The 24103-nt window shown below is 46.5% G+C and overlaps 1 protein-coding gene across 4 annotated transcripts in view; it reads right to left on the reverse strand.

Annotated features, from left to right (window-relative positions):
* LOC138293607 (tenascin-like) overlaps window positions 1-18743 on the reverse strand; it is a 581232-nt gene extending 562489 nt beyond the window's left edge. For 2 of the 4 annotated variants that reach the window (XM_069232880.1, XM_069232877.1), the window contains exon 1: window positions 18199-18742. In XM_069232880.1, coding sequence (XP_069088981.1) covers window positions 18199-18263 — 65 coding nt within the window. In that variant the 5' untranslated portion in view covers window positions 18264-18742. Of the gene's footprint in view, window positions 1-18198 lie in introns of all 4 variants that reach the window. The other 2 variants (XM_069232879.1, XM_069232878.1) reach the window with 2 other exon arrangements.
* Window positions 18744-24103: the final 5360 nt, after the last annotated feature.

A 24103-nucleotide genomic window follows, 5' to 3' on the forward strand; every position in this document is an offset into this window, starting at 1 on the left:
GGGGTCCCCGTGCCCAGCACCCTCGAAATGCACATTGTCTGATTTGCAGACAGTGTGCATTTCGAGGGTACTGGTGCCCCCTGCGTGCAACAGCATTGCTGCCGGCTTGTAATAGAGCAGGTGACAATGTTGCCAGACATTTCCCACTGGGCTGATGGATGGGAACCTTAGTTCCCAGTTGTCAGGCCAGCGGGAATAGTGTAATAGGGCAGCGGGGAGGTCGCCAGCACGGCAGCATACACCCCACCGGGAGTTTGGCGGACGGGTGTTCCCATCTACCAAACTCCTAATCGCCCCCTAAGTGTTTTGCACACTTCTGTCATTGGACTCTATGTGGGCTACACTGGGGTAATATTTGTGCTATATTTGTGCTCTTTTCTCTCTGGTGACCAACTTGACAGGCTTACGCGTTATGGAGCTCCCTAATTTCCTGATTTACTGCAGTATCCTCAGTAGAAAATGCTCTCAGTTTTCCACTTCAATTCCATCAAAACACTTTTTCTATGGAAACTAGGTCCCAACTATAACTACATACTGGTGACTGCCAGTATGATAAACACGTACACACATATATATATATATGCTGTGGCCACTAGGTAGATATAGATAGAAATTTTTTGGAGCATTTATTTGTTTTGCCCATAATGTTGGTACTGCTTGGCAAATCTGTACAAAATTCTCAAAACGTATACTTTGGTCAGTTCAGCTGCTGTCGGAAAGTTTTGGGGTGATCTGCCAAGCGGGGGCTGAGAAAAAGGGGGGTTCTAAAACACTTTTCCCCCATTCTATATCAATGGGGTTTTTAAAAAAATTTGAACATGACTACAGCCCGAGCCGCTGAACGGAATTACAGGAAAATTGGCAGAAAGCTAGATCGTGGTCCCAGAAGTACACTCTTTGTGATTTGGTGTAAATCCATTCAGTAGTTTTGGAGATATTCGAGTTTTAAAAATATACATGTTTAGGCATGTTTAGGGACGTGGATCCTCCGCATAGCCGACTGTGCCATTGCAGATATCTGATTGGCTGTCAACACTTCAACCAGGAAGTGTTGGCAGCCACCATGGGACTCGGCTTCATCTGAGTCTCAGAAAAAAAAAAGAAAAGGGGCCTGGGTAGGGATACCCGGGCCACTTAGCTCTGGTGCTAGGGTCCCAGAGGGGCATCACCAGGGCTTAAAAGTATCTTTTTTTTAAATGTTGGAAAAATCTGTGGATCTGCGGATTTTTCTGATGTTTTAAAAAAAAAAAACAGGTGGTTTCACAGGTGAGCCAAGTCCTGGGGGGCATGCGAAAAATAAGGAGGAGGAGTATGGGGCCACCCTCCTGGGCTTGCCAAAGCCCCAGAGACTGTTACCTCCCTGGGGTGAAGATTCCATTTTGTGCGGGTGCCCCCCCATATCCCCGGGGACCACCACTTCCCCGGGTTTTCAAACAAATCAAACGTAGAGGGGGCTGACCAGTAATCCTCAGTAGAAAATGCTCTCAGTTTTCATCTTCGATTACATCAAAACACTTTTTCTATGAAAACTAGGTCCCAACCATAGCTACATACTGGCGACTGCCAGTATGATACACACGTACACACACATATATATATATATATATATATATATATATGCTGTGGCCACTAGATAGATATAGTTAGAACCAGTCGACACCTCCACAGCCCAAAGAACTCTCTCTGTGACAGTAGTGCTGGCTCCCACAGGAGGTGGGGAGTTGGCTGGGACCATGGGGGCCTTCAGGCTGCCCCTGTGGTCCCCAACATTGTGACTGGGTGCCCTTGGGGGGGGGACCCAGGTCACATGGCCAAGCCCTGGGGTAAGGGGGCCCTGGGGAGTTGGCAATGTGGCCCTCCTCCCCCAAAAAATAATTAGACTGGGCCCTGGTGAATGGAGTCTCCGTGGCTGAGATCAGCATGGGGAGGGGAGGTGCATGCGCAATTTTTTATGGGCAAGTATATCGTCATGATTTTTTAGGGGCTGGATGCAGCACCGATCAGGAACTACACAGGGTGTTGTTGAATTGTGATAAATGTTGTTTTAAGCTCTGCAAATGTTAGTACAAATAAGCATATGAATGTTTTAAATGAATCATTTAGTTTTTGATCAGAGCACATAATTAGTATTTTGTCACGTTCACATAGCTCTGCATGAGACGCAGGCAACACACAAATAAATAGAATGTGGGGCAAGATGGCGATCTCTAAGTTGAGAAAGGCAATACTGTCGAAACACCTTCTGTTTTCCATCGACTTGAATACATTTTGCAATGCACACTCACGCAGTTCCTGGCTTCGTAGTCTTTTTGGAAGGAACGTGACTGTGAGAATATAAATAAATATATATATACATACATATATATACAGTAGGTAGTTATGGTTAGGACTAAGGGTGGGTGGAACTCACAGAATTTCACTCCATGGAATTACGCAGAGTTACATAAACACTCCACGAGATTCGGTGGAGTTCTGAGAGCAGGCGGAATTTGGCACAATGAGCAGATTTTTAGTGCCAGGAGTTTGCTCCAAGCTGTACCATCACTGCGAATGGCACCATGTATTGTGCCCGAGGGTGGTGCTTCTTTCTGCCGCTCGAGTAGATTTTCTATTTGGGTGTCAGCTGTCCCAGCGTGAATGGTTGTGACCTGCTGTGACCACCCGCATTGTGAAATCTCACCAGGAGGTGTTCTAGTGCCCAAAATCATGCTAGGGGACGCAGATTCTCGCTTGCACTTAGCAACCTAACGTTGGCAAGCCATGCATGAGAAAAAACTCCACCACACAAGTTTTTCCAGAACTCTGTATTCCATGTTGCAGGCAGAATGGACACAACTCTGCAAACTTTGCCGGCGGAGCAGAATTATTTACCCACCCAGGGTTGGGACCTAGTTTCCATTGGAAAGTATTTTGTTGTTTTGCTAATAACTTTGGCTCTGTTTGACAAATCTTCACAAAATGTTCATAACTAGTTTGCCAATCACTTCAGCTGCTGTCTCAAACATTTCAGGGCGATTCGTCATGAGGGGGCTAGGAAAAGGAGGGGTCCGAAAACACATTTTCCCATGCAATTTACCATGGGGATTTTAGCCATGACTACATCTCCAATTGCTGAACGGAATTACACCAAATTTAGCAGAAAGCTAGATCTTGGTCCAGAAAGAGTGCCTTTTGTAATTTGGTGTAAATCTATTCAATAGTTTTGGAGTAATAAAGAAAAAACGTTATGTTTATCTAGAGACCTGGGGGGTCCGCTGATCCGACAGATCTCAAACTACCATTCAACCAACAGTTGGTGGGAGCCATTTTAGGACTCAGGACTCAACTAGAGTCCTAAGAAAAAAATGGAAAAAAGATGCAAGGGTCAGGGAAGGAATATCCTGCCCTCCTAAGACTAGTGGTGAGGTCCCAGAGGGCCCACACCTGGGGCCAAAAATGTTTTTTTTTTTACTCAAAATGCTGCTGTTAATTCGTGGAGGATCCGCAAATCCAAGGCATAATAAACAAAAAAACAAGCAAGGTCTCCCAGGCTTATTCTTTTTAAAGCCTCTAGAGTGGGCTAGGTGCAGGGGGACAGATATTTATATTTTATAGGAGGGGGGCACACGTCCCCAAGCCTATTATACCCTCACGGATCCTATCGCCCAGCGGCATTGTTAAGGTGGGGCATGTGACCTCCACTCCCTGGACTGTTCTTTGGCCCTGGGAACCCAACTGCTGGGACCCAGAGACTTTTCAGAAGTGGAAGAGTGGAACGTGGTCCCCCTCCATAGGCCAATTTCAGCCCAAGGGACCCTATCCCCTGAGGCCCAATCTAATATGGAAAGGGGAGGGGGACCGTGCTGCCACCATCCCCAGGTCAATTTTAGCACTGGTGACCCCATCCCCCAGGGCTCAGACGCAAACAGGAAGGGGCTCCATGGACCCCTGCCTGACACATTAATGGACCTGGATACAGCATCCCCCAGGGACGGCTCAGACTATGTCCTGTGGTGCCACCTCCGGGACATTGCAGTTTTCCTGCCCACACTGGCCCAGTCAGGTAAACCTGTGTTTGCTCTCGCTTGGCTGGAGCAATTTCAAACCTCCCTCTAAGCGGGAGCAAACACCAAGTACACTCCCAGTGGGTAGGGCTTGATAATTACTCCCACGCGCTGGAAGCAGACTTTTCATCTGTTTCTCTGCCCACAGTGAATCGGGCAGAGAATCGGATGAAAAGATTTCTCCCGCCCACAGAGAGCAACCTTTTTAGCTGGTCCCTGCATGTTGAAGCAATGCCGGCTCCCAATTGGATGCAGTGAGCCAGGCTGGGGCTGCAAAGACTGCGGGGCTCCCCCTTTGGCCTCCATTGAAATCTTCGGGGTGCCCTAGGTGGGCACCAGGGCACCCACCCATTGTTGACCAGGTTTGGGGGATAGGGTTGCCATGGCCAAAATCAATGCAGGGAGGAGGGGTGAGGGGTGAGTGGCCCCACTCCTCCTTTGCATGTTTTGCAGAGGATGGGGTCCCCAGGACCAAAATGGGCTAGGGGAGGGGGGGCCACATGCTCTATAATTCGTGCCCTTGCCATGCACTGCTACTTACCCCACATATTACATCAGTCTTGGCATCTTCTATGACATAATTGATAATATCATTGCAACATTTGCAGTGAAATTATTGATGAGAAAACTGCATGGCGGGGACATGAGTTATAGTTACCTAAAATGTGTATGTGTGTGTACACATATATATATATATATATAAATATATATATATATATATATATTATTTTATATATATAGTTAGGTGAAAATGAATGTCAGTGATAACATTAATGTTTTGAAGCTTTTGTAACTACGACTGGTCATTTCTGTGTTTTCTTTAGTTAAAAACGTTAATGTTATCACTGACAAATTCACCTAACTATAACATTACTTTAACTTTAATCTTTGATTTTTTTCTGTGAATTTCTAAGGTTTTCTTTTTAAACAAAAACAAATCTATTTAGCAGACTTAACTATAACGTTACTTTAACCTTTGTTTAGTTCAGTGCATTTCTAGGTTTTTTTTAAATGTAAAGTACTATTTTATTACCATAAGTAAACCCAACCCCCTGCAATGCACTGGCCATAGAGCCTGTGGCAAACCCACCCACAGGCAGGCAACCCCACGCTGCTCACGACCTTCAGCCATGCACAGCAGGGGGTTGGCTACAGGGCCTTGCCTGCCGCCAGGCCCTGTGGCCAACCCAGTTGGAGACAGCCAATCCCCTGCAGGCAGCCAACCCTATGCTGCACACTGCCATTTGTCATGCGCACCATGGAGTTGGCCACAGGGCCTGGCTTGCAGCCAGGCCCTGCATTCAACTCCCCACAGGCAGCCAACCCCACGCTGCACAGAGCCTTTGGACGTGTACAGCAGAGTGTTGGCAATAGGGCGTGACCTGAGGCTCTGTGGCCAAACCCCCAGCAGAATGCTAATCCCACAATGCACACAGCCTATGGCGTGCACAGCGTAGGGTTGGATTTCGAGCCCCGGAGACCACATCCGCTGTGGCAAAATATGCATATTAAGGGGGGGGCTGACAGCCCCCTCCCTGACCCAAAATTAGCTCTGGGGACCAGATCCCAGGGGCCAGTTCCAATAAAAAGGGGAGCTGTAAGAGGCCCGAGGACCGTATAGCCAGGGCCGAATGCAATTAAATAGGGGAGGTGAGTTGCATCCCTAACCCCAGGAACCATATTTAGCACTGGGGGCCACATCCCTCAGAGCTGTTTATTTTTTTAAAAGGGGAGAGGGACCATGTGAACCCTCTCCCTATGCCTTATTAGGCTCAGGGGATCCTATCCCCGAGGTCTGAATACATTATTAAGGGGAGCTGGCCCAACGTAGTCCTGCTTCTCGAGCCTTTTTAGGACTCAGGGACCCCATACCCAAGGGATGTGTTACATTAAAAAGGGGACAGAAGGAGCCACAAGTCCCCCTTCCCCAAGCCTTATGAGACCCAGGGACCTCATCCCCCGGGACTGCATTTTATTAAAAAGGGGAGTGGCCAAGTGGCCCCAGGTGCCTCCTCCACCTCCCCCTGGCCTTGTTAGGCCTAAGGATTTCATCTCCTGAGACACAATTTAAATAAAAGGGGAGGGGGACTGCGCTGCTGCCCTCCCTCAGCTGTTTACGACCCAGGGGACCCCCTCCCACAGGGAGGAATTTACTTATTTAGGGGAGGAGGCATACAGCCGTCTCCATCCAAGCCTTATTCAGACCTGGGGACCACATGCAAAGGGGCCCAATTGACTTATTTAGGGAAGGGGTGCACAGCCTTCCTCCCCAAGCCATTTTCTTCCCCAGCGGATGCAGATTAAATAACTATGGGGAGAAGGGGTGTATGGCCCTCCTCCCCGAGCTGTTAACCTGATGAAGCCCAGTCCCCAGAACCTTATGTATTTATAAAGGGGAGGGGCACAACATCCACTCTCTGCCACTCCACCACATGTATATTCCACTGTACCCAACTCTAGTGTATGCCACAGCAGTTTTCGCAACTCCACTGTATGCAACTCCACTGTACACATACACTGGAAGCCAGTGCAGTCTACGCGACTCCACAGTACCCAACTCCACTCCCACTCTTCTCTATTTGAGTATAGGCTATTCTACTGTATGCCTCTCTGCTGTACACCACAGCATTCTATGCTATTCAACTGCGCAGCAGTCCACTATACGCCACTGCTTTGTACGCCACTCCACTATATGGTATTTCAGTTTACCACACTGCACTGTATGCCACTCCAGTCTGCACAACTCCACTGTAGGCTATTCCACTTTACACTACTCCACTGTGAGCTAATCCACTGTACACCACTCCACTGTACTCCACTACACTATACACTGTTCCAGTGCATGGCACTCTACTATATGGCACTCCAGTATATGCTATTCTACTTTATGGAAATTCACTCTTCTGCACTCCACTGTATGCTATTAGACCGTACGGTATTCCACTATATGCTACTCCACTGTACAATACTCCACTTCATGCCACTACAGTGTATGCCACTGCACTCTACGCGGTTCCACTGTATGACACAACACTCTGCTCCACTCTCTAGAACTGTGCTCAATAAAACTATACTGCACTTTATGAAAGTGTTTGAGACTAAACTTCACTTGTTCCTTGTACACTCCACTGTCTAACTCTACAGTCCAATCTATGCCCATACACTCCATTGTTCAAGACTCTATTCTACTAAACAACACTTTTCAATACTGTATGATACAGCCCTCTACTCTACTGTACGAGACACCACTCCAATTTCTAAGAGTTTACTCGACTATATGCTACACAACTACACTATAATTCACTCCACACCACTCTACTCTACGACACACTAATACACTGTATTATGATTTACTCCATACTACATTACATAACTCCACTGAACACTTTTCCTCTCTCTTCGCCACTGTCTAATCATCCACTTTATGCAGCTCCACTGTACAGCACACTACTGTACACCATAGAACTCCTCTCTATAACACTCTATTAGTGTTTCCCTCTCTACCCCACCACATTCTATTACACTGCACTCAATTCCACTATACAATACTCCACTCTACGACAGTCACCTGTACAACACTCTCCTTCATTATACTGTACAACACTCCAGTCAATTATACCTAAATAAATAACACTCAGTACTACGATTTGAAACACATTTTCCTTAAGGTTACAGATAACTTATAGTTAGGAAAATGTTATTTACTCTTTCCTTACAAACCATACTTAAACTACCTAAACATTAGAAATTCTACAGTTATAACTTTAATTTGTAATTTACACACCACCTTCACATCACTATACATTGCACACCTACGTAACCAGTGAGTGTTACTTAGAACTTTACTTCCCGCCTCATTCGCCATACTACATTAGCTATAACATGCGATTCTACCATGCACTGTGTTCAGAACAATCATCTTAATTGAGAGGTCATAAGTGTTGTTATGAAAGCAATGATTTCACATGCTATTAGTGATGTATATAAGGGTATAACCAGTGCATTGATAAGGTACAAGTTATAGTTTATGTAGTATGGCAAGTGAGGAGGGAACACTATGTACGAGGGTGTGCAACTTATCGTAATTTGTTACGTTAAAATGTAAGTTATAAGTAACACTGACTGTGTACATAGGTTGCTGAATTTTAGTAATGTGAAGGTGGTGTATATGTATATAGTAATAATATATATCTATAGTAATTAGAAAGGTTCCAAAAGCATGCAATGCATAGTCCACTACATGGTGTCTTCCTCTCGGATATTACCGTTTTAGCTAAATGTAGATCAAGAATGTGAAATGATGTCAACCAGATTGCAGCCAGTTGCACTTACCATTACCACCTGGTACCATCTGAAAGCACACACTGTGCCACATACTCTGACCTTATGTAGTGTTAGTCTAGCTTAATGCCTCTATTGAAGCCCAGGGCCTGTGAAATAATAGATTATTAGGAGAGTTAGCAAGCTTGAAGTTCAGTGGGCTGCGTCTGACTTTGAAACGGATCCCCATCATGCTCTATGTTCATGTCCCTAAGATCTCTGGCAAAACACTGATCGACTTCACAACAGTGAGTATACAATCTAATACGGTAATCCATGCCAGAGATTCAGACCCTGTTTATATTTCATATTTTATCTCATTTTGCATACCCTAAAGTTCCTTCCAGAGGTTGAGCTTCTGCAATATATATATATATGTATTGCCTCCACCATTTCCGGACTTCTTCGGAAAAAGAAATACATGCACTCCCAAGCGCGCACGGCAACAGATTTTAATGTATATTTGTATTGTTATACTAATAGCACAACAATGACACACCCAACGCCTTGTTCATGGGTGGGCTGCTAAACTCAATGCTCTGTTTTAACACCAAAATAGTGAAAATCAACAAAAGACTAAAATAACTTGCCCCTTTCCCTCCCAAGACATTGCATCCCTCTTTAACATACAATGCTTACATTATTACATAAATAACTGCTCTCAAATCAAAATCTAAATACAGAATTCATATTGAACTCCCAGCCACATAATTATTTGCTCATTTTAAACAGTAATGGAAATAATGCAATTCTGTTCTTGCACATGTCCCCATATATACATAATGGTTTCGTGTGCAATCACACTCATCAAAAACCATATACCCTGTACAACCCAGTCACGGCTCGCGCGACGGTGAATGGGCGGGGCGACGCAGAGGGAGAGGGGGATTCACAAAGGGAGGGAGGGGTAATTACATTAAAAATAAAAAATAAAAAAACTTACCTTTGCCACCGCCGTAAGAACCGTGCTGCTCCTCTCCTCTGCTTGCAGACACAGGCTGCCAGCCTGCCCTGCACCAATCGTGATGCTTCTCAGAACAGCGTCAGGATTGGCTGGGAGCACCCAGCCAGGGCTCTCCCAGGCAGACTGGGAGCCTGTGCAGGCTCTCTCCAGTGCACATGGTTGTTTGGTCAGCCCGAGACGGCCGGCCAAAAAAGCATGCGCTCTGAGGGGGAGTGCTGAGCACTCTCCGTCATTGCTCGTCACCCCCGTGGCCTACCCCTTTTCCCCAAAACCATTAATAAACAAAGTTTATTATCGTTTTTGTGGAAAAGGTTTGCAACTGCTGCTGCTGGCAGGGGGGAGACGCTCCTCTGCCCTCATAAAGGACCCGCCCCTGGTACAACCTGTTAGTCACAACCACCAATCAAAACCATAGAAATTCAGCAGTTAGAGTTATTTCAAGTAACTATAACTGGTGTCCTATGGTAACTATAACTCATGCCCTCGCCATGCATAGTTTTCTCCTCAATAATTTTATTGCAAATGTTGCTGTGATAAAACCAAAGATGCCATAGAAGGTGTCATCAATGTTATAATATGTGGAGTAACGAACTGTGCTTGGCGAAGGTACGAGTTATAGTTACCTTAGGGCACGAGTTCTAGTTAGTTGAAATAACTCTAACTATAACTGCTGAATTTCTATGGTTTTGTATGAGTAAATTCAGAACCAAACTATATCGTCCTACTAACCTTTGTTTTTTTCAGTGAACTTCCATGTTTTTTTAATGTAAAGTAATTTTAATTACTATATGTTAATCTAACCACTGCCGTGCACAGCCAATGGCCATGCACAGTGGGGTTTGGCCACAGGGAGAGGCAAGACTCTGCAGCGTAGCCCTTAAACCACCCAATCCCAAGCCATGCATGGCTTTTGGCCGTGCACAGGGGGGTTTGACCACAAGGTCTGCCTCTGTCAGTGGATCTGTGAGAGGGTGCGTGAGTGTCTGAGTGGATCGGAAAGTGAGTGTGTGAGTCTATGAGTGGGTGAATGAGTGTCTGAGTGGGGGAGTGAGTGAGCGCATGAGTCTCTGAGTGCATGTATTAGTGAATGAATTAGTGAATGAATGAGTGTGAATTTTTTTTAACTTTTTTTTGCTTATTCGCAACTAATCTCTATTAATCTTGATTAAACTCCATTAATCACAAATATCTTACATGGTGAAGAAAAATCACTTTAAACCCATAATTTGTCCCTCAAGCACCCCATTATATCACACCCCTGGAATCAGGGCACATCTACTCTGAGACCTTATGCTACTTTTCATTTTGTTTTCCAGGCCCAGGGACCGTCTCCCGGGACCTTAATGCGGCCTCAACTTTCTGTTCAGGTTGTGGCCAGCCAATTACAGCGCTTCCATTCGCACGCGCATTAGGGAATTTTCGCCGATATTTGCGATTTATTCACTGTCAGAGATCTACAAACTTATTTTCTCTTTAATATCTGAAAAACTACTCTATGGATTTACACCAAACACACAAAAGCACAATCTGCATACCAACAGCTAGCTTTCTGCCAAAGTTAATGTAATTCCGTCCAGTGGTTCGGGATGTAGTCGTGTTCAAAGGTGCTTATGTTGGACGCAAGGCAGTCTCATATTCTCAATAGGCCACAAATGAATTACGTTTACATGCACATGCAGTCCCTGACCTCTCTGCAGCGTGCACAGAGCAATAGGAACAAGTGAGTCAACTGTAATTGTGATTTTATAGCATAGTGTGAAGATGGTATACAGGTGTTAAAAAACTGGCCAAGCCAAACAAAAAGAAAACGCAGTGCAGTGAGCGGGTGGTCTGTGTTAGGGGGGAATTGTTCAGTGTTGGAGATGAAAGCAAATAGGACCAGATGATGAAAATGAAAAGATGGCAGTGAAGAGGAAAGAGATGTTGTTGGCTGGTGGCACGCTGTATTTTAGTTCAGATGTTATTAGCCATGCCTTTAATTACATACGCCAGTCCTCTTGGAAAGGATTCATAGTTTAGCTTCTAAGGCAACTCCCCTTTAAAGACCCCACCCCCACCTTTTTCATTCCACTTAAAGCACTGCTATCAAGTCAGGTTTATTGAACCCAACGTGATAATATAGCTGTCAAAAGATAACTCTGCACAAAGCATTGTCCTTTACAAATAATATGACTGTATTGCAGTCAGTCTGAAGAAACTCCTGGATTGACATCCTGGCTTCCATCCTAGACCAAATTGTGCACTCCTATGTCAACTACTATGCGTCAGGATAACTCATTGCCCTTACTTAGCTACTCTGTGAAATCCTAAGTAAATCAGGCCAGAGTTAGTCCTTCATTGAAATCGAGAATTAAAAAAAAATTAGAGAGGTCTTTTGATAGTTTAAAAATGTTATCTATGTGCTTTTTACATGATATGCCAATCCTAGGCTTTAAGTGGGTGGGTTCCCTCTGGCTCTCAGACACTGGCAGTAATTTAAAATGGATATTGAAATGGGTCCATATCGGGCTCTTTATCCAGATTCTTAAGTTTACTGGCAAAAACAGTAATCTATTTCTGAACAATGAACAAAATAAGCACTGGCCATGCTATTAGGTCATGAGTATGTATGCGCTGTGAAGCCAGACCTAAAAATCCATGTAGGCTAATGACTGCCCTCCTCTCATCTGTGCTGCTGCCAGAGAAAAACAGCACAAATTATCTAATTATCTAAGACATTTTAATATTTAATAGCATTGCACTGGCATGTGTGTGGCCCTGAAAGTTCAGACTCAGGTAGTGGGATATACAAAATGATTCCAGCTGTGTGGAGGGCACGCACTTTGTTAGTTGAAGTGGACAATGTCTTCCCAAACACAAAATGTACTTCTGACTCCCAAAATGTGGCTGGAGCCAAGGCCCCTCTTCTGGTGATACTCACATAATTGTCTGGTGACAGCTGCACTGTCAAGCCAGATCATAAAAACCATTAAGGCAATCTAGTTCATTGATTTATATTTATTTTCTGTTTATATTTCACCTGGCTAACTCTTTTAGGGAATTTGAGAGTAAGTTAATTATTTCCAGGATGTTGTGTTTCTGTATTTTTTTCATGCACCATATTACGCTTATGTAGTTCATACTTTGAACTGAGCCACCGTTGATTGTAACAGGTCACACTTGAGAGCTCTGGATTAGAGGCTGAAGCAATATGAGTTTCTCACAGTGCCTGTGTTAGACCTGGCAACTTTTGGTGTGGTTTCCCCTGACTTTTTGCTTTCTGACCTCCTGTTTTGACTGTGTGCTAAACTTCCTTATTGCTGGCTTTGGGACTCTGTGCACTTTACCTCTGCTATCCCGTGCTAAAGTGCATGTGCTTTGTGTCTAAAACATTGTCTTCTCCATGATTGGCATAAATGATTTACTAGTAAGCCCCTAGTAAAGTGCACTGTGTGTGTCCATGGCCTCTAAGTCTAATGCTACTAGTGGGCCTGCAGCACTGGTTATGCCACCCACTATGGTAGTTTTTTAAACACGTCTCAGGCCTGCCTTTGCAGAACCTGTGTGTGCAGTTTAAACTGCCATTTTTATTTGGCAAGTGTAACCACTTGCCAGGCCCAAATCTTCCTTTTTATTGCATATAAGTCACCCCTGAGGTAGGCCCTGGTTAGCCCCAAGGGCATGGTGCAGTGTATTTAAAAATGTGGACATGTACATTTAAGGCTAACATGTCCAGGTAGTGAACAATTCCTAAATTCATTTTTCACTATAGCAAGGACTATCTCTCCCATAGGCTAACATTGAGGCTACCTTGGAACATCTTCCAAGAGTAATTTCAAATTGGGAAAAGATAGAAAATGGAGTTTGGTGTCTCTGGGCTCACAATTTAAAAATACATCTTTTGGTAAAGTTGTTTTTTGAATTGCAGGTCTGGAAATGCCACTTTAGAAAAATAGCATTTTCTTACTTTGTCCATTCTGTGCCTTAGCCTGTCTCTGAATACACGTCTGGATTTAGGTGTCAGCTACATTTGTGCATTCTCTCAAGACAGCCACAAACAGGAAGGGCTGGGTTTGACAGAAGATACATCGGTATTCATCTGCATACTGATAGTTGTCCTAGGCAGGGAGAGAAAGAGGCAGGCCACACTTGCATCTATTAGACTGTGTCATACCCTCACACAAAGAGCTAATTATGCCTACTGGCAGTCTGGAGCAATGGCTGGGTTGAAAGGGATCCTTGTGCACCTCAGAGAATTCTTTTTGAAGTTACCCCTACATCAGAGGCCTTTTTGGATATAAGTACTGGGACTCTGATGCCATATACTGAGAACACTTCCGGACTAAGGACATTCTACCAGGAAGAAGGACAGCTGTGCTGTCAGGCGGGACTCCCACTTTGCTGCTTGCTCTGCTTTGTTAGCCTGCTGCCTGCTACTTCTTGCTTGGTAGTGAGAGGACTAGAGCCTCCTCTCTACATCCTGCAATCTAAAGTTTCTTCAAGGGCCTGACTGAGATTGTCTCCTGTTTCTGAAGTCTCAGGGATATCAAAGATTTCAACTGTACCTTGCTACCAGCACTTGGGCTCCCCTGCTATGAGTCCTACTCTGCCAAGTGGTGCCAAATCCAGTCCTGGACCTTTGGATGTGAGAGTGGTGCTGCAACACAAGAACTGATGCAGTGACACAGGTGTGTCACTTAGAACCAATGCATCCCGCTGCAGAAATGCTGCTGCCTGCACCAAAGCTGCTGACAGCGTTTGCCGACTACGCAACGATAATGCAGCCCTGTCTTGGGCGAAGCAGCACTGATGCATCGGAACCAGTACTTATCACTTCTGGACATTGATGTATCAACGATGTTGCCTGATCATAAAATGACGCGTCGCCTGCAAGCGCAACACATCCCCTCCGCTGAATCAACGCATCGTCACAGAGCATCAATGTAACAAAGGTACTGTCAACAGGTCTGCGTGACTCCTGTACCTGGCCTGAGCTCCATCGCGGGCTGACTGCATTTTTGCCTGAGCTATTGTCTTCTAAGCACTGCATTTTTATTTAATCTTTGAAAATTCATTACTTAACTTGTGTATGTTGGATTGTTGACATTTTGGTCTGCTTTGACTCAGATACACATTAGACTATTATTCTAAACTAGTGTGAAGTCCCTATGTGTTGTTTTCACTGTGTTACTGTGTGTGCACAAATACTTTACACATTGCCTATTTAGTTTAGCCAGACTGCTCTGTGCCAAGCTACCCGAGGGTGAGCACAGGTAAACTTTTAGTGTGTATCTTCCTTGCTCTGACTAGGATTGTAATCCTTACTTCGACAGAGTGCAAACCTCTGCCAACTAGTGACCCAATTTCTAACAGCGTGTCAGAAAGATATTCAGAAAACATGGTCATCCAATTATTGGTCTATCTGTAGAGCACATATAGCAATGGTCACCTACTCTAGCTGCAATTGTGATTCTATTAAAATGTGTGTAAAAGAGCTACACAGTTGGCAAAATATTGAGAAGGCAAATTAAAAGAAAATGCAGTGCTTATAGGTGTGTGGTAAAGTGAGGGAGATGCAAGGAAGTACATTAAGGAGAGAGGGAAAACAGGGTGCTAAAGAGAAATGAGAGAGGGATGAGGTGTAAAATATGCAGTTTGACGACATGTGGAGAGAAAAAGAGAGTACATATCTAACATAGAGTGAACACAAGAGGAGTGATTAAAAAACTCTCAAGGCCAATACAACCCTTCCACAGGCCTCAGTAATGTTTAATTCACTGTCTCAGTTTCAGAATGTAAATATGCTCAGTATTATTTACAACAAAATCATTGTTACCCATTTACATTAAACAGTTAACAACCATTGACAAAGCCAATAATCATGGCTGGTTTTAGGTATATGCCAGTTGTGTTATATATCTGGATGCAATTAACAGAACGCTCAGAAAGGCATCCAAATACTGATATGGTGGCCCACTATGGAAATTAATATCATATAGTTTACCTTTTTAAGACACGCTTCCAATTACATAGGTCTCGTCTACAGACCCCTGGCACCCCGAGCAACATTCTGCGACACCATCTCCAACCTCATCGCCCCCCTAGCAATTGACTCTCACCACTACATCCTACTTGGCAACCTTAACTTCCATATTGATGACCCCGGAAGACACAAACTTGATCGCCCTCCTGGAGAACCTGAGCAACATTGGCCTCCCTCAACTGGTCACTGAACCCATGCACAAAGCCAGACACACAGTCAACCCCATTTTCACCTCCAGTGACAGCATTATATTCAGCCACACCACAGAATTCACCTTGACTGAGCACACCATCGTACACTTTACCATCACCAACGCGCAGCACTCCATCACCAGGCGCCAGATGTCCTCCCACCGCAGCTGGACCAAGGTCAACAAAACTCAATGGTCTCAGGCCCTCAACCCCTCCCAACCTGATGCCTAAACAGACCTCAAGCAGGCTATCCAGATCTTCACCACTTGGATCACCGACAGCACCGACAGTCGCCCCTCTGAAACCCACAAAAACCAACAAAACCTCCAACCAGCCAACTGCTACACCCCAGAACTCAGGACCACCAGGTGCAACTGCCAACAACTGGAGAAGATGGTGCGCCACCAACAACCCCGTTGACAGAGCAGCTCATGAAACAGCCCTCAATAACCATCATCGGCTCATCAAAGAACCCAAGAAAGCAGCCATTACCACCCGCATCGACTCCGCAGCCAACCACACAAAGGAACTCTTCAAAATAGTCAGAGAGTCCTCCAACTCGACAGCTATTGAGAGCACCATCCACCCCTCGCAAGAACTCTGTGAAACTATCTCAGACTACATCCACAGCAAGTTCATCAACATCTACAACAATTTCAACCTCCAACCCACCAACCTCAACCCCAACGACCTCAACCAACCAGCAAACACCAGCCAAACCATTACTACCTGGTCTCCTCTCACTGCCCAGACCACCTCAGCCATCATGTCCTCCATACACTCTTGGGCACCCACCGACCCCTGCCACCACCACCTTTGCAACCTGGCATTGAACCCTATCAGCACGTAACCCACCAGTATCCTCAACACCTCCATCTCCAGAGCTACCTTCCCAGAGAAATGGAAACACACAGATGTCAGACCCCTCCTAAAGAAAGCCCCAACCGACCCCAGCAACCTCAAAAATGATCGTCCAAATTCTCTGCTCCGCTTCCAGGCCAAAGTACAGAGAAAGCCATCAACCAGCAGCTCAGAGAATTCCTGGAACAAAATCACCTACTGGATGCCTCACAAGCAAGATTCCGTGCAAACCACAGCACTGAGACTGAGCCACAGATTACATCAGAACACTGCCGGACCCAACTGACGGACCTCAACTCCAACAAAAAGGAAGTACTGATCTTCGGGAAGAACATCTCTGCATGGGTCCACAGCCGGTGGCCTGCAGAACTCAGCCCCACACCCACAATGATCGACCATGAACGCAACCTCAGCATCTTCCTCAACAGCCACCTGACCATGAAACAACAAATCAACGCAGTCACCTCCTCCTGTTTCCACACACTTCACATGCTCTGCAGAATCTTCAGATGGATTCCAAGAAACATCAGAAAGATGGTCACTCAGGCCCTCGCCACCGGCCGCCTCAACTACAGCAACACCCTCTGTGCCGGCATCTCCACCATCTCCTCAGAAGACTCCAGACCATACAGAGCACTACAGCCAGACTCATCCTGGACCTCCCCAAACAAACCCACATTGCCCCCCGCTTGAGAGACCTCCACTGGCTCCCCATCCATAGGAGATGCCAGTTCAAGATCCTCATGCATGTCTACAGAGCCCTCCATGACCTACGACCTGCCCACCTCAACCAGCTACTGAACTTCTACCAACCTTCTAGACACCTGCGCTCCTCTCCACTCGCCCTTGCACAAACCCCCGCATCCATCCAGGGTCGGCTTTAGTGCTTGTGGCACCCTGCGCGACAGTCTGCTTTGGGGCCGCCCCCCACCCCATGACCACCTCCTCAGATTCCCTAAGTACCACCTGGAAAATGTGCCCCTCATCTCTCCATAGCCCCCCTTTCACATGCACTCACTTGTTTTAAAGCGCTTGTAAAGGCTGGCAGGCAAATTAACGCTCTGCGCTACGTTATGGCGAGTCAAAGCTGCCCCTAGACAAAACTCCCATCTCTCTCCCTAGCAGGAACATTAATCACAAGAGGCATTCTGACATTTCAATTGCCTCCTGAAGGCTGGACGCACAAGGAACTTTTCAGCAGGTGCTTTTAGATTGCAAGTTTTTAACTTATTGCTAAACACGGCGCCTCCTGAGGTCAGCGTCCCTTAATCCAGGCCAGCACCCGGTGCTGCCGCACCGCTCGCACTGCCCTATAGCCGGCCCTGCATCCATCTCAGTCGGAGCGTTGGCCTCTGCTTCTCCTACATCGGTGCAAAGACCTGGAACTTCCCCTCCAGCTCTAACCAGCCCCCTCACTGGCAGACTTCGGAACGAGACTCGAGACCTGGCTCCTAGGCAGAGACACAGCGCCAAGAGGCCCGAGGGGTGTCAGTGGTGCGCTTTACAAATTCAGAGTTATTGATTTATCGACACCCACTTTTTTCATTCCACTTAAAGCTCTTAGCCAATCTCTTCCCTAACCTCCTCCAGCTCACAAGAAAGGTAGAGGAGCCCAGCACCCCTGCTCAGAATGACCCTGGGCGGCAGGGAGGCCGGTACTATCAGCAGACAGGAGTAAGGGGCATCCTCCATCACCTCCGTGCGCCGAGGTAAGAGGTGAGGCGCGGGAGTGATGTAGGCCTCAGTGTGTAGTCTAACACGAAGCGGCAGAGAAAGGTCACTCGAGGTCACACTCACCACAGTCCGGCCAGCGCGAGGACCCAGCAGACCCTTCCTGCGGGTGAGTTCCTGCCCCGGGCCATGTGGTGCGCTGTGGCGTTGGCGCGTGCTTCCTTCACACCCTGGGCGCGCGCTTCCTGCCCCTTCCTAGGTTTGTGGTCACAGGTCCGTGCCTTTACGGACGTGTGCGTGTGTGTCCGGGGGTCATGCCTTTCCCTCCACAGTCCGCGTGTTCTCCGGCTTGTGTTTTGTGTCTCTAGTCAGTCTGTGCTCGCGAGTTATCTTCCTTCCTCGTACTTCAGTCAGTCAGCCCTCCACGCTTCTATGCGCCTCCTTCCTTGTACTTTTTTTCTGTCACTTTTCTGTGCCTCTCAGTGTTTTGTTCCCATCAGCCTCTCTTATCGTGTTGCGCCCCTTCCATTGTACGGCACGAGTTGTGCACCTTCATTCCTTTCTGATGTATACGGTGTCTGTCAGCTTGTGGTATCTTAGCACTGAAGACGTCCCCTGCCAGAATCAAACCAGCTGAAGGCCTCGATGACGAATTGGTGCGGCTTGAGGCGAAGCGATGGCGCTTCCTGCAGAGTGACATTCCGCTCACAGATGACAGAAATAACCTCCGTTCCCGTCAAGGGCGCATCTAAAAAACATACTTCCTGGAGAGCCACTTAGGTGGTTACAGGTATTTCTGCAGGGTGTTTGTTCCCAGAGTCGAAAAACCCAGGTGCAGTGTCCAGGTGACAACCTGCTCCTCATTTTCTCCTTCAAACCGAAATGTTATGTTGCTTTGTGCAGGAGACCCTTGTCACTAATCCCTCGATAGGTGAATTCTGCATGTTGCTTACCCAAAGCGGTACTCCTTTTAACATCAGTGACTACTGTCCCATGCTCTGGTCAGCAATAGTCATCATTTATAGACTTTTTTAGGAGCGAGTCTGCGTAGCTTGCGCATGCGTTTCGCTTGCGAGGCGCTTTAGGAGTTAGAAAAGGGCTTGAAGCCCCGTTCATGTCACGTCAGTTGTCTTGTATTGGTTCGTGGGCTTGCCTGTTAAAATCTGCTTGCTTTCATTAGTGGAAGGCACACATACGTCATGCCTTTTCCGGTGGTTAGCCCTCCTCGAGCGCAGCGACCAAGTACTGAAAAGAGCTAGCTGTTTCCTGTCAGGTTTGTGGACTACTTTTTATCTTTTGTTTGCAGCACGATCTCGCTTGGCAGAAGTCGAGCGCTTTGCGTAACATCGACCCTGTTACATAGTTAATTGCACTTTTGCCGGTTACCTAGATAATTGAACTTTTACGGATAGGTTTCATTACGAGTGAACTGTAGCAGCGCGATCGCGCTGTTTTTTTTCTTTCAATGTGGAAAGAAAAATCTGGTTGGGAGTTTACAACTGCTAATAGCTGTAACCCAGAGAAAAGCGAGACCCTAGCAAATGCTTGTTTTACTTGTACCCCAGTGGTGTGACTGTCCTAGCCCTCCCTGTGTAAATCTGTACAGCATCTTAAACTCGGGGCTCCATCACTGCACGTGATGTGCTGTAGGGTGCTGAGTACAGTAATGTTGCTGAAGTGAGCACCATAAGTCAATCGGCACCTTCAACCCTTTTCCAATGAGACAAATGTAACAGCAGGAGAAGACTTAATTGGGATCAGGTGTCACTCAAAACTAACACTGCAGCCAAAGCTTTTACCTCCTAACATCTACCACTACTTGACCACATCAAAGTTTGAAACTTCACCTGTCATTTCTTAGCCACATCACTCCGCGTTCCACCAAGTTGTGTTTTCCGCCAATCTTGGTTTGATAAAGATTGCAGAGAACCACGGTTATCTCTCCTTCTGGCCATCAGAGGTAACACTAGATCAGACTGACTGGAGAACTTGCAAGAAAGCAGTGTTGAAAATGAAGAAGAGAACAGAACGTACAAAATGGCAGGATCTCAGGAGTGCCACTGGCATGAAAGACTCACACGCTTTCTAACATATTATAGCCAATGGCAGTAAATATAGGAGGCTGGCCTGGTTTGTAGTCGGTACCTATGGTACTTACACCTTATACTAGGTCCAGTTATCCCTTATTAGTGAAATGTAGGCAGTGTCTAGAAGCTAGGCTCCCTAGGGGTAGCTGTAGCTGAGCAACCAAGACTTATCTAGGAGACATGCAAAGTTCATGGAATACCACTGTAGTCACACAGTACTCACACACATGAAAAAAAATACTCAGTGTTTCAAAAATAAAGGTACTTTATTTAGGTGACACAAATACCAAAAAATACCATAGAGACTATACTCCCTTAGGAGGTAAGTAATACACCAGTTACATACACTAGTATGCAGAAATAGGCATAGAAAAACTGAGAAAACAGTGCAGTTAGTGAAAATCACAATAGTTCGAAATGAGCCTTGGGGGAACACAAACCATCTACTGAGAAAGTGAAATGTGAATGTTGGTCTCCCACCTAGGCAAGTGTAGTGTGTAGAGGGCGGCTAGGAGTACTAGAAAGACCCAAAGTTGGACAGTTGGACGTGAGGACCGTGAGGGCCACTTCAGTCCACCACCTGTGATGCAGGATCCACGCAGCTCAGCACTAGAGAGGATCCACGCAGCCTGTCGTCGTTGTAGTTGGTGCCTGCTGAAGCAGGGGAGTGACTCCTTCCCCCCAAGGGAGATTCCTTCCCTCTTCTGGTGCAGGCTGAAGACAGGCTGTCCTCAGAGGATGCACGACTGGGAAACAGTTGCAGTTACTGGCAGGAGATGAAGATACAATGTTGCAGAAGGCATCTTGCTTCTTTGTTGCAGTTCGTAGAGTTCCTAGAGAGTCCAGGTGCAGTTTCTTCAGTGAGAAGTCAAAGTGGAGGATGCAGAGGATTCCTGCTGGAATCTTGCAATCCGAATCTGAGGAACCATGCAAAGGAGAGACCCTAAATAGCCCTGAAAGGGGGAGTGGTCACCTAACCAGGTAAGCACCTATCAAGGGAGAGCTCTGACGTCACCTGCTGGCACTGTCCACTCAGATGCTCCCAGAGTTCTCTGCCAACCTTGAATCCAAGATGGCAAAACCCAGGGACCCACTGTAAGAGCTCTGAGCACCACCCTTGGGGTGGTGATGGACAGGGGAATGGTCACTCCCCTTTCCTTTGTCCATTTTTGCAGCAGAGCAGGGACTGGGGGTCCCTGGACCGGTGTAGACTGGTTTATGCAAGAAGGGCACCAAATGTGCCCTTCAAAGCATTTCCAGTGGCTTGAGGAGGCTATCACTCCCCAGCCTGTAACACCTATTTCCAAAGGGAGAGGGTGTAACACCCCTCTCCCAAAGGAAATGCTTTGTTCTGCCTTCCTGGTCTCAAGCTGCTCGAGCAACAGGAGGGCAGAAACCTGTCTGGGAGGTGGCAGCAGCTGGGGCTGCCTGGAAAACCTCAGAAGGCTTTAATGGCAATAATGGAGACCTCCAAGGAGCCCCAGAGTGCATGGAATCATACAATCAATGCTTGCAAAAGCCTTGGGGTATGATTCCAACATGTTTGATACCAAACATGCCTATATTCGGATTTACCATTATATAGCTTGACATAGGTAGTGACCTATGTCCAGTACACGCGTAAAATGGCGTCCCCACACTCACGAAGTCTGGGAAAATGGTCTTGAAGGTCGTGGGGGCACCTCTGCTAGTGCAGGGGTGCCCTCACACACAGGTACTTTGCACCTGCCCTCAGGGCTGAAGGGCGTGCCTTAGGGGTGACTTATGCGTTTCCTGGTGCAGTGTAAATGGAAGTGAAAGGGTGCTTGCACCTTTTCACGCAGGCTGCAATGGCAATCCTGCAGAAGCCTTTGCATGGGCTCCGGATGGGCGGCAAAATATATGCTGCAGCCCATAGGGATCCCCTGAAACCCCAATACCCTAGGTTCCTAGGTACCATATACTAGGGACTTATATGGGGGCACCAATATGCCAATTGTGGGTGAAATACTGTGTTAACAGTAACCAACAACCAAATTTAAGGGAGAGAGCATAACTACTGTGGTCCAGGTTAGCAGGATACCAGTAGACACAGTCAAACACACTGACAAACGGTCCAAAAGTGGGTGTTATCAAGCTAGAAAGAGGCTACTTTCCTACACAACACCCCCCACCACCCAACCAAAGGACAATAAGGCTAATCTTCGCCAGTTGAGACATTATTGTTTAAGTGGTGATAAGTGGAGACTAGTTCTGCAGTAGAGTGGTTACTCCCATTATCATACACTACGTGATTCCTTCCCTGTGGGGAGGTGAACCACCCTGTTTGGTTACTTTTACCTGAAGTAAAGTGAAAATGTGGACCCTGAGATTCCTGATGTTTAAGGTGTGTAACACGTTTTAAAGAAGGGCAGGATGACTGTCCCTGGGACCTTATGTTATGACAGGGTTGCTGTCCTAAGGGTTGTAATGCTACAAAGGGATGCTGTCTTAGCAAGGCTAGAGCAGGGGAAAAGGTTTGTCCCAAAGTCTCTTAAGAAGGACAGGGCCTCTGTCGTACTTGGGGTACAGCTGGACAGGGTTGCTGTCCCAATGGCTCTACATATGGACAGGTTTGCTGTCCTATGGTGTTAGAGGTAATGCAGGGGTGCTGCACTAAAGTTTCTCTGGGAGTGCTGGAGGATTGCTCCAAGTTTTCTAAGACAGGGCAGGGTTGCTTTTCTGTCTTAGGTTTCTCACAGATAGGTACTTTTACCCCTGGGAGTTCAGCTGTGGTAGCTTTTGACTCCTTTGATAGAGGCCCCACCCTAGGGCTGGTATCCCCCCTTAGAGGAATGATATCCTTAGTGGTAGGGGGGGCAGGGGATACTTTGATATCCTGCATGCCTTTGTTTTTAGGAGTTTCCTAGGCCATTATTTCAGGCTTCAGGGCTCCTTCCCTTTTTTGCTTTTTAATCTCTCTTGAGATTAAGGAAAAAAATTCTTTGAGCATACCCAGCATTGATGCATGGGAATCAAACTCAACTTCAGCCCAACCGGACGCCTCTAGGTCATTCCCTAAGAGACAGCCTGCAGGTAAGCTGGGTGACACTACCACCTGCTTAGGACCAGTAACTCCACCCCAACAAAGTTGCACTACAGCTAAGAGGAGAGACTGAGTGGTGTTGTTAACATCTGTGACTTGGTATTTCTGACCAAGTAGGTGTAGTGCAGGTGGCACTTAAAGTCATATTTATACTTGTTTAGCACCAAATTTGAGTCATTTTTTTTACGCAAATTTGGTGCAAAACGAACTCCATATTTATACTTTGGCACTAGACCCGTTTAGCGCCAAATTTATGGAGTTATAGTAATTTTTTGGATGCGGAAACCTACTTTGCGTCAACGAGATGCAAAGTAGGCATTCCTGTGCAAAACATGACTCTATGGCCTTAGTGCCATATTTATCCCCCCATTTTAAAATCACGCATGGGAGGGAGGAGGGGTCAAAAAATGGTTCAAAGCATGCTTTGCATCATTTGTTAACGCCTGGGTCAGGGCAGGGGTTAGGGGACCTGTGGGCCTATTTCCATGGTGGAACACCATGGAATAAGCCCACAGGCGCTCTCTCCAGGCCCCAGGGACACCCCCACCCACACCAGAGGGACAGTGGAGGATGGGGTAGCCCATCCCAGGTAAGTATAGGTAAGTACACGTAAGTATTTTTTTAAAGTTCCATTGGGGGCCCTGAAATGGGCCCCCCTTCATGGCACTGGGTGCAATGGCCATGCCCAGGGTCCCCTGGTCCCCTGTGCTGGCCACTGGGGTGGTTGGCATGACTCCTGTCTTTTCCAAGACAGGAGTCATGTGGTATGGATGGAACCTAAGTAGGTTAGAATCATTTTTTTTTACACTAACCTGCCTAACGTCATTCTTTGGTGCAAAATCCCCTTCTTCCATACCACCATCCTCACCGACTAACGTAA

Source organism: Pleurodeles waltl, chromosome 4_2, assembly GCF_031143425.1.
Source record: "Pleurodeles waltl isolate 20211129_DDA chromosome 4_2, aPleWal1.hap1.20221129, whole genome shotgun sequence".
NCBI classification, from domain to species: domain Eukaryota; kingdom Metazoa; phylum Chordata; class Amphibia; order Caudata; family Salamandridae; genus Pleurodeles; species Pleurodeles waltl.